At 39.9% G+C, this 15,797-nt stretch overlaps 1 protein-coding gene across 1 annotated transcript in view; it reads left to right on the forward strand.

Annotated features, from left to right (window-relative positions):
- Positions 1-9,001: 9,001 nt before the first annotated feature.
- Positions 9,002-15,797, forward strand: part of vps37d (VPS37D subunit of ESCRT-I) — a 28,942-nt gene continuing 22,146 nt past the window's right edge. Inside the window, exon 1 of the mRNA XM_034048884.3 lies at positions 9,002-9,284. Within this exon, the coding sequence (XP_033904775.1) occupies positions 9,156-9,284 (129 nt within the window). The 5' untranslated portion in view covers positions 9,002-9,155. The remainder of the gene's footprint in view (positions 9,285-15,797) is intronic.

The following is a 15,797-nucleotide window of genomic DNA, read 5'->3' on the forward strand; positions in this document are numbered from 1 at the left end:
AACGGTTGAAATGAACCTAAAACCGCTCTGTTATTTTCAGCATGTGTAATTGGGTATTGATGAAAGGCTATCAGGGACAGGGAATAACCTACTTTGAATTAAGGAGAATCAGCTTTAATAACAGGTAGTTGAAGTGAGATATGTGACCATATGTGCAAGTATTTGAACTATTTTTGTCCCAGATCAAAATACAGTACTGTCTAATCCTGCCCGTTATAATACTCATTAATTTGTCTCACATCACAAAACACGTTTATATGATCTCTTTATAGCAGGGACAGTTTCTACTATATATTTTCTGATCATGCTGTAAATGAAGCTGGTGGAGCTCAAAGGGCACTTGGACTGCATCCACTTCTGCGATTAGAATTTCTCTCAACACCACCTCCATTTTGGTTCTGCTCAGAACTGTTTTTCATCTTCCAAAGCTGTGCACGCTGCGGCTGCACAGACCGTGACGTCACGCGCAGACTCCCGTATACAATCTAGCCGGCAGCAAAGTGTCGTGAACGCGCCCATTGGCTACTTGCTCCGATTCTGTGCAGAATGACGAAAGTCTGCGTGGCGTGAACTCACCCTACGTCTTTGCCAAGTGTCGCTGTGGAGCGTTATGGGATTTGTAGTTTGTGCATAAATACAGGTACATAAATAAAATACATACATTGGTCTGTTAATTTTTGATGGGAAGACAACTTAAAGAACAGCGCATTTACGGCAGTGAGTAGCTATTTCCATCAACAAGACGAACACATTTCCAGCGAAATTTCGCACAAAAATATATATGCGAATCTTATCGTACAAAAATAAAGGGTTTCCATCAAACTGGATTTTGGCTAACAAACAGCCGTTTGAAAAAATGGTTATCGCATACATTTTCTTGATCCGAAAATAACAAAAATGTGATGCATTTTTTTTTTATTTGCTCGCTAGACTAGCGTATTGACCTGTGTGTGTGTGTGTGTGTGTGTGTTGACCCGACGGGAGTAAAAATAATTACCATATTTTTTGAAGCTGTACTGTGCCCCTCATATATAATGTATTATTAATAATAATAATAATAATAATAATAATAATAATAATAATAATAATAAAGCAGACAGAATGGCAGTCCAGTATCAGATACCCACCGAAACCTAAAATAATTTATTTCAATCCTGCTTGGGAAAATTTATATTTTCCAGGGATAGTAGCATGGAATGCATGAGGTGTGGTCAGGTAAATGAAGCATTTAAAATCTACAGTGGCCAGAGATCATGCAGATAAATGATGTAAGATGACAAAAATATTAAAGATGTCTGCAGCAGAAAAGGAGATGTAAGAGAAGCGAAAGAAAACAGTAGGGTCAGGTACACGTCGGCATTTGTAAACTTTGACCAAAAAGACGCACAGCATGATCTCTGTCTTTACAATTTACAAAAGGTAGCGTCTTTAAAGAAATTGTCACAGAAATGTACCCCAATTCCACTGCCTTCCAAAGACTTCACTGTAGTGCGTAAACTGTTGCCATAAACAATATATTTGGCGACTACCTTTTCAGTGAAACCCTGGTCAGCGGTAAATGTATCCTTTGTCTGCAGAATGTGTGATGAAAGCACTCACCAAAGTGACACGAGTCAGCTCGTTTTGTACATTTTGAAGCAGGTTTGCTCTGAGTTTTTGAAACTAATAGAAATATCTGGACGTCTTAATGCAGACAATCTGAGTGCAGCCATATTCAGTTGTTTGGAAAATGAACAAAATAATGATATGGTATGCGGACCAAAACTTAACCCATGTAATGTCAGAAAGTGGTACGCTGTCAGATTTTGGTACAGGTGCAATCAATTGCGATCTGATGGGTGTTTTCTATTGTCAAGCAGGTACATTTACCATTAATTCTACATATATATTTTTTTGCAAACTCAAACTGGAAACACAATCAGTTTATCTAAAAAGAAAAAAAAAACAATTCACAACGAACAAGACAAAATGAGAAGTCCACAGCAAAGTTGCACAAGTAAAAAATGTACAAGACCCAATATATTACATATTCACATACTGTTTTCTTAATGGAGGAAAAATATGATAAATTACATTAACAACGATGTAAAAGACCGAAAACAGGATGATGTACCAGATTTGAATGGGCGCTTCCCTGCTTCCCTAGTGGAAGTTGTTTAGGCTGTGCGAGCAAGTGCAGTGCGCTGAGTACCACTTTTACAGTGTACCTGAAAATAACACTACACCTGTACTGAACACTGTGTGGTTTAAATCATACAGTGCGTCAGTAAAGCTATCACAGCATTACGAGGTATGTTTATTTTACATTATATTTAAATGTATGTAATTCTAAGGGACATGATATATGATCATGTCCTAGGGAGGTCAGTATTTTGTAAGGTGTCCGTTGTGTAACATGACTGTGCCGACCCCTCTACATGATATGTGTTATTTAAGCTGAATTACCGTAACCGCTCGGTCCGGTGCTGATCAACAAGTTTTTTTTGATATTACAAAAAAAAACCCCAAAAAACAACATTGGTGATTCAAGAATCATTTTTGATAATTAGGGGGGACAATTACATCTGTGGCCAAAAGTTTCCAGCACCCTATAGAATGAACTAATGTTGCTTCATAAAGTGCAATGAAACCTGCTGAATAATGTTACGTTAACATCTTGTAACAATTGTAAGTCGCCCTGGATAAGGGCGTCTGCTAAGAAATAAATACTACTACTACTACTACTACTAATAATAATAATAATAATAATAATAATAATAATAATAATAATAATAATAATAATAATAATAATAACATATTGAATTACATACCGCTTTGTAGTTTTCCATCTACATAACGTAATGAAAAACTGACAAAAATTGAAAAATGGGACATTTTGAAATCTAATATGAAATACTGTACTAATATTATGGCTTCCGGTACACTTTTGCAATATAAGTTTGTAGTTTCTTTGATTAAATAGTGTTAAATTAAAATGTCTAAATTATGTTAATGTGTCCCTTTCTTAATTACCAGTATGTGTCAATCCTAAAATTCTATGCAAAACTTTTGCCCATAGCTGTAGATTTGATTGACATATGATCTGTGACTTTAAGTTTTAATTAAGTGCCCAGTCCCAATAGAGATGTGCTACGTTGACCACATAAAAATACTCAAAAAATACTAAAATTAGCTCGAAAAGTATTTCCATTACATTTGTGCGCCTCATTTATCGTACACAATACATTTTTATCCACCCCTATTGAACTACTTTTTTTTCCCTCTCATGAATTAACCTGCTTCCATCATAGTTGTCGAGTTTTAGAACTGTGACGGGAGATCTGTGCTGGCTATCGGGCACATGAACATATCGAAAGCACTGTTTGACCCACCTGCCAATCATGGCAATTACACAAAGAGGTTGAGCAGGGGTGTGTCGCTCGGACCTCTTTGGTTGGGGGCCGGGTCTTGGGTGGACGGTGGATCCCATGAGAATTACCTCTCCTATTCCTCTGTTAACCCTCCCTAAATTGTGGAAAGAAGCTAAAGTAATTGTGTTTCACAAGGCTTGAAAGCCGCTGCGGGACTCCACAAGCTACCACCCTATAAGTCTGTTGTCCTGTCTCTCAAAGCTGCTGGAAAAAGTCATTCTGGCTCACCTCAATGATCACGCTACTTGCAACAAACAGCTTATTAACAAGCAGTTTGGGTTTAGAAAAGAACATTCTACCATCACCAGCTGCTACGGGTGGTGGATACCATCAGCCATGGGTTCAACATCAACAAATCAACAGTCATAGTCTTTCTAGATGTGGCCAAAGCTTTTGATCGTGTGTGGCATACAGGTCTTCTCCACAAGATGATTAGCCTCAACTTTCCAAAATACTTGCTTAATTGGTGAGCAGTTATTTGACTGGATGCACTTTCCATGTTGCAGTACGGGAAGAAAGGTCCTCACAGGAGTACCGCAGGGAGCAATCATCGTCCCTTTCCTGGTCAATATTCTGACTGACTTACTGAGGACAGAGCTGGCACTCTATGTTGATGATGTTGCAATCATCTCAGTCTTTCAGTGAGAAGGTGGTGACCAAGAACCTGCAGATCTCACTTGATAGACTCTCGGATTGGTACAGTGACTGGCGAAATAGCCCTCAATGCCAGCAAGACCACGGCAACACTGTTCACAAAGAGGCACATCAAGGAGTACCCACAACTCTCCCTCAATGGTGATGCAATCCAGTGGGAAAACAGTCGTGCCTATCTGGGTGTCACCTTAGATGCAAAGCTCAGCTGGAAGAACCATATTGAAAAAACACAACAGAATGCATCCCACAAACTGGCAGACGAGAACCATGCCACTAAGAAGCAAAATCAAGTTCATCAAGGCAATTATCAGACCTACCTTGACCTATACTTCCCTAGTCTGGCGTGGCTGCTTGGACTCAACTTGTCTCTTACTTCAGAGAGTACAGAACAAGCCTTGCGGATTGCTGCAACCTTCACCAGAACAGCAGATCTTCACAGGCAGCTGGGTATTGAGATGCTGGATGAACATCTTCTGAAGCTGAACAGAAAGTTCTATGGTGCTTTGGGACAAAATGACAACCCTCTGAAGCTCTCCAACATCACAGAGAATCCATTCGACTGGTACACCCGAACCATCACAGAGCTGTATTTGTGAACTCTATAACCCCCTGTGACAGAGAACGAATGAATCCGAGTCAACACTCTACCTCCCAACCTGTGAGGGCACGGTATAACAGGAACAGTGTGCCCCGGACTGGATGGTTTGACTGTTCATTCCAGGGTCAGTCGGAAGTCGGACATCCAAAAAGGGGGCGAAGTCACAATACTAGAAGTCAGCGCCTTACTGCGGTAGGCGATGTGTCAGTCATGGATTGGAGGAGATGTGATTGCACTTGCGACCAAAGGGGGCTTGACTGAAGGTTTATCAGGGGATAAGGCCGAGCGATCTGTTCCTTTGTTATGGTTACGGACAGATTCCAAAAACTGTAAACTAACCGTGAGTGTTTTTGTGAGTGTTTTGTATTAATAGTGTTTGTTTTGTAATTAGTAGATGGCTAACAACCGGGAGCTGTCGCTGTCAAGCCAGCATCCAACCCAGGTTATAAATACTGCACCAGTCACAATCACTGTATTCACCACCAGCACGGGAGCACCACGAGAAAGGACGCGGAGCCGTGCCTGTATTATTATTATTTCGGGACTGAAATCCTGTATTGTTTAACTGTGCAATTACACATTGCTGTGTAGTTGCCAGCATTATAATTTAACGGTGTCAAACCGTGCAAACAAAATAAAGAACTGTTTGGACCGTGAACTCTGTTGTTTGTTGTTGTTTGAGCACTGCATCACCTCTACACCAGCACACTGCAAACCACTTTGCCACACCCCCCCATCCATTACATCTGTAATACCTGTTCAACTGTGGTGATGAAATGCAGATCAAGACGTCAACTCAATCCGCCATTTGAAATTCAAACCACGAGTTCAGAGTAATGAGGTAACTACCTTGGTATCTGAATATATTACTACTGGATTAAATCTGGTAGTCAGACAAGAAGCTCTGTTAGCCCTTGCAGGATACAATCCAGTGGAAGCTCTGGTCGGAGAATTAGAGTAAACAAAGAGAACGAAAGAGTATGGAGAAAGAAGGAAAAAGACAACAGAGATGGGGGACGAAGACAGCCGCTATACTTAATTATCACGTACCCATACTGGGACGTTATTTAGTTTAGCTCAGGCAATCTGGGCTACCCCATGAATGATATTGAGGGAATAGGAGAGCATCACTGAAACTCGAGCCTCACTGAATAGCGGAGGCTGTGGGACGCTGCGTGGAGCAGCACCTTTTGTTTGTAGTTTGATTACCAGTGTTTATTTTCTCTTTTGCTTTTGCCTTTTTGTTTTGGACTTTTATTTTGCAGTGAGTGCTATACAAGAACTTTACAAGCAAACAAACATTACAATTGTGTTTTAAATAAATCTTGTGCACCTGTGTGGCATTATCAACTACACTTTTCTGACTCCCGTGTCCCTTAATGAGTCATCCACACACCCTATCACAAGAACATAAGAAATTCTAGAATGAGAAAAGGCCATTCGGCCCACCTACTGTATGTTCGCTCGCTTAATGGAAGTGTGATCCGTTAACAGAGGAAAAACAAAAAAAGTTATTAGGGGAAATGAAACCTCTGGGGATCCGTGGCTAAACAGACCGCTCTTCCTCCAGGTGGCTAGCTAAAGGTCTTTTTACGGTCACAGAGAGGGTTATACAGAATTTTTGGACAGCATCCTGACGGATCCTGAAGGATCCGATAGTCTCTGCTTCAACAACTTTGTCCAGCAGCCTGTTCCAATGGTTCACCACCCTTTCCATGAAAAAGCTCCTTCTCCTCTCAGTTCTGAATAAACCCTTCGTCATCTTCCACCTGTGGCCCCTGGTTCTGCTTTCTGTGACCTGTGAAAAATAATTCTCAGCAGTTACTTTGTTAAACTTGACAATCTGAAATGCCTCTATTAAGTCACTTCTGGCTCTGCTTTCTAGGCTGTACAGATTCAGCTCTCAGTCTATCTTCATATGACATACCCTTCAATCCTGGAATTAATCATGTTGCTCTCCTCTGTACTCTCTCCAGTGCCTCAATGTCTTTCTTATGATATTGGGACCAGAACTGGACACACTATTCTAGGTGTGGCTGTACCAGTGCATTGTATAATTTGAATATTACTTCTCTTGATTTGAATTCAACTGTCTTGAATATATAACCTAATGTTCTATTCCCCTTTTTCATAGCTTCTGCGCACTGTCTAGTTGGCTTAAGAGATTCATCCACTACTACCCCCAGGTCCTTTTCGTACATAGCTTCCTCTATTTCGTTACTGTCCACGCTGTACTTGCCTGTAATGTTTTTGTGCCCTATGTGCAGGACTTTGCATTTATTCACATTCAATTTCATCTGCCATGTGTCAGCCCAAGCTTGAATCTTGTCTAAATCTCTTTGTATTATTAAAGTTGCTGATTAGGAGTTGGCTACCCCTCACAGTTTTGTGTCATCTGCAAATCTGCATAGTTTACTGATTATGTCTTTGTCCAAGTCATTTCTATAGATTAAGAATAGCAATGGTCCCAATACTGACCCCTGTGGTACCCCACTTGTTACTTTACTCCAGTTTGATGCCTGGCCTCTAATTATAACTCTCTGCTTTCTGTCTTGTAACCAGTTATGAATCCATGCTGCTACTTTACCATTTATTCCTACTGATTTAATCTTTCGTGTTGTACTTTGTCAAATGCTTTTTGAAAATCTAAGTAGATTATGTCATATGCACTATCCTTGTCCACTCTAGTAATGCATAAAAAAGTTTAATGGAAGCATAGCTACTGTCTCTAATCTTTTTCTGTAGCAAGAAAAACTATGCAAACATATTTTAGTGTTTTAGAATGTAAAACACCAAAAGCTGTCCATGGTTTGCCTATTTACCATAGTAAAAGCATAGTAAATTGCAATAAAGTACAGGGAAAACATGGTAAAGCATAGGTAAGCAGCCCAGGTCTAGTAAAACATATTAAAGGTAAACTATGGTAAATGCATTGGGACAACCATGGAACACTGCAAAATGACCATGCAAATGTACTGACCCTTTATAAAAGCAAGGAACACTGCAAAATGACCATGCAAATGTACTGACCCTTTATAAAAGCAAGGAACACTGTGAAATGACCATGCAAATGAAACAACCCTTTATAAAAGCATGGAACACTGTGAAATGACCATGCAAATGTACTGACCCTTTATAAAAGCAAGGAACACTGTGAAATGACCATGCAAATGAACCGACCCTTTATAAAAGCATGGAACACTGTGAAATGATCGTGCAAATGTACTGACCCTTTATAAAAGCAAGGAACACTGTGAAATGACCATGCAAATGAACCGACCCTTTATAAAAGCATGGAACACTGTGAAATGATCGTGCAAATGTACTGACCCTTTATAAAAGCAAGGAACACTGTGAAATGACCATGCAAATGAACCGACCTTTTATAAAAGCATGGAACACTGTGAAATGATCGTGCAAATGAACCGACCTTTTATAAAAGGTGACCCTGCTGCTACACACTGTATGCATGTGAAGGTTATTATACAAGATCCACTGTAACACAATTTGTGCTTGACAGGAAGTACACAGTAGTTGTTTAGTGTGTTGTTTCACAGTGAAAAACTAGAAAAGACATTGAGTGCACAAAATACCATTTTTTTGATGGAATTACCCCTTGTTAAAACATGGGCATGTGTGGCTAGAATGGGTTGCTTTAGTTTGAAAAATTATATATATGAACTACCATGGCTGGTTTTCACTGCCTCTTTTACGCAAACTACCAGAGTAACACTAACAGAAAATGAAGATCGGAACAATAATAATAATAATAATAATAATAATAATAATAATAATAATAATAATAATAATAATAATAATAAAAACACCTTTAAAACCAGTTACACTTGTTGGTGTATGCAGGGTTAAACTGCTCTGGCAATAAATCTGCAACAACTCCGTGTTACAGGCAGTGCAGTGCCTCTCGCCACACTGTCCCCTGGGGCTAACCTTTGATATACTTTGTAACCTTCTCGTCTACCCCGATGTGTGGCAGTCGCAGTGTGAGGAGAGGCAGCCTCTGTTTAAAATTGTTTTCCCTGCAGTCCGAAAGCTTAATGTAAGTATTGTTGTCCCAATCGTCCATACATACTATACCGTGCCGTCTGTTAACCCTGTGTAAACCACGGGACAGTATATTTGCTGCATACACACAGCGTGCTGCATAAACCATCATGGCATTTGACTAAATATGGTCATTTGGCTAAAAAAATAAACTAATACAATAAGCACATGTTAAATTAAACAAAGCATCTGCTACTTCGCTGTCCCTTTAAGAGTCCTGGTGCGCCCCGTGTGGTTGTGAGGAGAACTAGCTTTGGTTTAGCCACTGGCAGTAACTCGCATTGTCTCGGGCAGAGCAGTCATGTGTGGAGTTACCGCTTCACTATGAGGCGCCGTTCATACAATACTATGTGCATCTGTAACAGATTCAGGATGAGACCAGACCACAGCATCGCCTCCGAGACTGTCTGAGCCATCGGTGTCAGAACAGCATGTCCCGGTTCACACGGGGGAGCAAGAACCCGGTGCCGGACGGGCTTAAGATACTCAGCACCGGGCAGCTCCGGGACCTCTTGCAAGAAGAGGATACAATGGACCAAATCGTCAGACTCAGTCAGAAGGTTATATTGCTATTTTTATACACCAGAAAAAAAACAAAAAACAGAAACGTTTAAATACCAATGTAAAAAAAAATGTGTCAAATACGTGTTGAGCAGAATTGATAAATGCAAATATGTGAACAATAGTATTTATATGTGTGTGTGTATATATATATATATATATATATATATATATATATATATATATATATATATATATATATATATATCATTATACTTGTGTCAAAAATCATACGCTACGTGGTGGTCTATATTGCCAGGATTCAGGGCAGAGGTAGATACTGCAAGTAATTGATGGGTATGCCGTTTATCGCTTTACAAACACACAACCTGAAGCTTCTTCTGTGGACCGCAGATGCAGATTTAGTTATTTTTATTTAATATGTATTCATAACTACGCAAACTGGCTGAAAATGCCAATAATTTAAGGCGGTGACAATTTTTATAGAAAATGGACTTTACATTGTTGGTTTATTTTTCTTGTAGTTGGAAATTATTAACATGCTGGTCATTAGTGCAATAGATCTCAAACACGTTTCTATGGAAACCCTTCATAAAAAGTTTTCCTTGGTAAATTTCCGCTAGTACTAATTTGCAGTTATAAATGTCTTGTAGGCCCTTCAGTTTATCATTGGGATTTATGTTAAGGTAGTCAGGCATAGTTCATTGTCGTTTAAGTGTCGTTAATAAATTATTATTAAAGCTGGGTGTTATTTAGAATTGGCCCTTCTAGCTTGCACGGTCGTTTTGCAGTTTCCCGATGTCTACGCTAATGCATTTACCATAGACTATGGTCTGCCGTGCTTTTCAATATGCTTTACCATATAAGGATTACGGTTTAATACCAAGCTTTCAGTGTTGTTTAATACACTATACTGTGCTGCAGGGAACTTTGAAAAGGCGGCCTCTTCATATGACTTTTCTAAAGTGTTTATTGGGAGTAACAGCATTTTTGTAAACGCGCAGAGGGTGTTTGCAGACAGAGGAAGCTAGCCCTAGTCACCGTCAAAATTCCAGTTACTCAACAAAACTGAATTTGTGGTCAAAGAAAGCGAGGGAGGAGGGGGGAGGGGGGTGTTAGACTAGAAATAAAAATATAAATGAAACCTCATGTGATAATCTCGAGTCAACATGCCATAGTACACGCGCCCATAAAATCCCCGGGTAGATTTGGAAGGGTAACTATGTATTAATACAGTATTAATGTGTGTGCATCGATTTACCCTTTGCAATGTAGACAAGGATTAAGCTGCAGTATTTGAACCAGTAGCAGCACACATATTAATATATAAAGTGGTTGTATATACCATATCAACACCTGCCTTATGCCACACTAAATGTTTGCCCCAAGCATGACTCATACATTGGTTATGTCAATTGAATTTTTGACATAATAATAAGCTGTCAGTTTCAGTCAGAATGGGCAAGACTGCAGTTCTAATAGACTTTAATACGTTACAAACTACTGCTTTTTAATAGCATTCTGGAACAGTCTAATAGGTGTATCATTTGTTCAACTTCCACTCCAGAACCTCACTACTGCCCCTACTGGTCAGGCGCCCGGTAAAGCTTCAGAGGACATTTACCAGGGCTGGCATTTATCTAGGGGCCAGTAGCCCTCTGACATACGCTCTTCCTGGGTGTAAAGAGGAGATTGGCTTGGGGATCGGAGGAAGTTGAGAGGAGTTGCTGCAGTGAGGGAATGTAATTGGTCATTCTAAATTGGGGAGAAAAACAAGGCAAACTAATTGTTGAGTTGCAGTCTAATGTAATGAATGAGAAAACTAACCTTACTGTGCAGGATGGGTTTATAATTACATACAGAAAATGTTCAATGAATCAATCTTTACTTTTGTAAAGCGCCTGTAACGAGGGCCGCCACAAAGCTCTGTGCATGAAGAAAAATAAATAAATAAATAAAGTAATAACAGTAATTGTAATAACAAGAATATCCATAAAATAGCTCAAAGTATTTAAAATAAATAAAACAGTCAAATAATGCTAACAAATAAAAATAATAAACTATGCCACATAGAGAAGAGAGAATATCATTTTAGATAACTGTATATCCCAGACTATAAAAATGTGTTTTTAATCGAGATTTAAAAACATCAACGAGGGAGCTTCCCTTACCGTACTGGGTAGGGGTGGGAATTTCTTCACAATAAAAACATGTATTAAAGTCCATCAGAATGACGGCTTTGTTGCTAGGTGGGCTGGCTTATAATTTCCTTATTTTCGTAATGCTGCCTTTCAAACGCTGTCGGGGTATTTATTTAGGAAAAGTCTTAAAAGGACAACCACATAACTTTCAGACACGCAGAGTAATTTAAATTTGAAAACATCAACCCATCAAAATGTCTTCCATTTCTAGTGTTAAGGTGGTATACATGAATAAAATATTGTAGCGGCTCAAAGCAGGAGATGGAGACGGGATTCAGGCGCTAACAAAACTACTTTATTAATTAAACAGGGTCCGTGTTTGGGTCAGGACCACACCACAAAAACAATAAATCCTTCCTCCTGTCTATCCTATAAACCCACTTTCTCATTCGCTCTATTCCACACACACATACACACACAGGCTCTGGCTGTATCAGTCCCCTCACACACAGAGACGAGAGCAGACCACTACTGTCATTGGGGTAGGGGGGGCAGAGCAAGGGCGTCTAGATGACATGGTCTGCACCCAACAGTGGCTCACACACACACACACCCACACTATCGAAACTAGTGGTATTGTCCCACCCCGGAACAATACAGATAACGTGAATGCACAGGACCAGATGAAACAAAAGCCTGCCAACCTGAACTGACTGGGTTGCTACAATATATTGAACTTACATTCATGAAGAGATGTTATTTGCATTATTTTGAGTACTCGAGTAACCCACTCCACGTACTGGGCAGCTCATTCCATAGTTTCAGTGCAATACAGCAGAAGCATCTCGTACCTGAGTTTCTTTCTGAATAATGGGTATAAAAAGTAACCTGGCATCCTCAGATCGGAGTGACTGGTTGAGGACGTGTGGTGTTAAAAGATCTTTAAGATAAGGTGGAGCAAGGCCATTTGGAGCCTTATAGGTTAATAACAACACCTTAAAATCTATCCTAAATCGGACAGGAAGCCAGTGTAGACATGCCAGCATTTTGAACAAGTTGTTATTGCAGTTCATCTGTAGCAAACACTCAACAGCAGTGTCTGCAGTAAGACTAAAAGAAACTCAGTAACATGTTTAGTATTGCTACGTACAGAAATGCTAAGGAAATTGAAGCTGTAATAATTCAAAAACATTTTTTTTGGTAAAAACAGACACGGAATTGCGTGCAAACTGGAAGAACTTCACACACTGACATTTCAACCGAGGCTGTGTATCTCACTTGTGTTCACATGAAACCAAACTGACTGACCCGGAATTTACTCTCGCTGACTTGCACGCAGCGACACAAATAAATTCCAGGTCAGTCAGTTTGATTTTATTTGAATACAGCAAACAATGTCTCTTTCTGGGGCAGCAAAGCATAAGCCCCAAACTGCCAAAAACATCCCGACCCTGGAGAAAGAGCATTTCCTTTAAGGAAGCAGGTCAGAAACCACCTCCAATCAACCGTAAAACAAGGAAAGCTCACTGCCTTTGCTGTATTTGTGATTGAGAAAGAAGTAAGCCATGTTAAACTGCATTTGACTTAAGGTTGCCAACCGTCCATACACTTAGGCCAGTCGGTAAAGAAAAGTCACATTTTAACACTAAAACATAAATAAATTAATAAAACATTTCTGTGATTTTGGATCGAAATAAATATAAATATATTTGTATTGCTTTGCAGCTTTCCCAATCAGCTTGAATGCCATATACCTGCACCTTATGGGATGCCAGTGAAAAGCATCAAAAGAAGAATGCCATTAACAATAGAATTAGAACAGGTTTTTTCTCAGATGGACCTTGTAAAAACAGACGTAAGAAATACATTGTCTACAGACATTCGGAATGAGATTCTGATCATCAGACTGCTGTTAAAAACAGCACCAGCTTCAGACCAACGAAGCAAATGATCCAGTCTGCAAATGTTTACATGTATGAGAAGTAAATAAGACCTAAAGAAATGTAAGGACACAAAACTAGCACATTTTATAGTTTATTGTTTCTGATTTTTGATGATGTCATTAAAAAAATATATAGTGTCAGTAAAAAATCTGTAAATCTGTATGTCAGTAAAAACAAAATTAACAAAAGGTTGGCAACCCTGACTACATGACTATGTTTGTTTTTAATATATATTTTTGTGGACTATAGGTAGGGGTCTACTTAAATCGCGGTAAATTTACGTATTTTTCACGGATATGTTGCGGAATAAAATTAGGATTTCGCGGACATGTTTAAACATTAAATAAACCTAAGTAGACAGTATTTCAGAACACTATAAAGCTTAAAAATAGTGGTACTTGCTTCCTTACTAAAACAGAGTGCTGGCATTTGTTAAAGGCAAGTATGCAAATCCCCCTGCAGTTGACTTGCCCATACATTGAGACTGCACGTCTGCATCCACTGAATTGGTTGGAAGTTAAGGCAAAGCTTTGCCAAGTTATACAGATGTGGAAATCGATTAGAAACAGCCCAAAAACTCGGTTACACAAGGGCATCTGGCATACTTTAATAAAGTCAATGTATGCAGCATGTTCGTTGTCATGTTATTTGTCCCATCCAATAATTTATTTTATTAGTACCGAGTCAAAACAAAGAAGACGTGGCTATTCGGGTCTAAAATTCTAACTGTAAGCAGCAGGTTGAAGCGAGGTGGCTGTGCTGGATCGTTTTGTACTGATTTAACTTGCAGACAGGAATACTTTTTGTCTGGGCTGACTTTCCAGTTTGGTTTCTGAAAGCTGTTTATTTTACGTTATGTTCAGTAAGTAGCCTCTGTAGTAGCCTTTTGTTTAATGTGCGATTCTGAAGCTAAATAGCGATCGATCGTATTGTAGCGATCTCGGTTCCCGCAGGCAGGCGCATCACACAGGGCGAGGAAATCCACACACAGGCGGAGGGCGGGCGCGAACCCGGGTCCTCTCGCACTGAAGCATAGCGCCGATACCGCTGTACAAATGCTTTGGAGAATTTATTTTGTAAATGTTACTTGTGGACATTGTTTGTTTGTTTTTTGCTTAAGTGCAGTGCACACGGGACGGCGAAGGAATAAAAATTGGCTATCTACAGAAGGAAGATACGTAGTTTGCGTCACTTGCATTGTGCAGTAATTTAAACAAGTTTTTTCCTCTCCGTACTTGTTTGTATGCATTGGCCCCTAAGAGGTGAATTTCGCGGTGACCCCTCAATTTCACGATTTCCGCGAAATCGCGAATTAGGTAGGTCCCTAACTATAGGGGACCTACAATTAGTGGACAAAAGTTTGAGATCCTCCTTTATAGAAGTATCTTGTTTTTTAAATTGGATAACAATCAACATATGGTGTTCTTGTCCATACAGTGATTACACTATGTAACACAATTTTTGTTCCTGGGTAGTAAGTGTTACTTCCTAATTGCTTATGCCTCAAAAGTATAGAAAATGGCTATTATTCCCCACAAACTTTGCTTTTGTGACCAGACAGTGATATTTTGAAATTTACCTATTTCCAATGAGAAAACGGGCGAATTTGTGTCTTTTCGTTCACATAAAGTCAGAAAAAAACAACATATGAATCCAAATTAACATGTATTTATACTAAAGTAATACAAAAATGACTACAAAAGATTTAGAAGTGAGTAGTTTTTCGAGATTTACGATTATACTGTAAATCACTTTCACGAATCAGCCCCCAAATGTAGTCTCCCATCATGTTCTCGTTATACTGTCCTTGGTAGCGGCGTTCAAAGTCCAGTATATCCTGGTGGAAGCGCTCGCCTTGCTCCTCCGAGTTCGCTCCCATGTTCTCCTTGAATTTATCAAGATGAGCATCAAGGATATGGACTTTGAGGGACATCCTACAGCCCATTGTGCCGTAGTTCTTCACCAGAGTCTCAACCAGCTCCACATAGTTTTCGGCCTTGTGATTGCCCAGGAAGCCCCGAACCACTGCGACAAAGCTGTTCCAAGCCGCTTTCTCCTTACTAGTGAGCTTCTTGGGGAATTCATTGCACTCCAGGATCTTCTTTATCTGTGGTCCGACGAAGACACCGGCTTTGACCTTTGCCTCAGACAGCTTAGGGAAGAAGTCTTGAAGGTACTTGAAGGCTGCCGACTCCTTATCTAGAGCTCTGACAAATTGTTTCATAAGGCCCAATTTGATGTGCAGTGGTGGCATCAGCACCTTCCGGGGGTCCACCAGTGGCTCCCACTTGACGTTGTTCCTCCCCACAGAGAACTCTGTCCGCTGTGGCCAGTCCCGCCTGTGGTAGTGTGCCTTGGTGTCCCTACTGTCCCAAAGGCAAAGATAGCAGGGAAACTTGGTAAAACCGCCTTGGAGACCCATCAGTAGTGCCACCATTTTGAAGTCTCCTATGACCTCCCAGCCGTA

This window comes from Acipenser ruthenus, chromosome 24 (genome assembly GCF_902713425.1).
Source record: "Acipenser ruthenus chromosome 24, fAciRut3.2 maternal haplotype, whole genome shotgun sequence".
Taxonomy (NCBI): Eukaryota; Metazoa; Chordata; class Actinopteri; order Acipenseriformes; family Acipenseridae; genus Acipenser; species Acipenser ruthenus.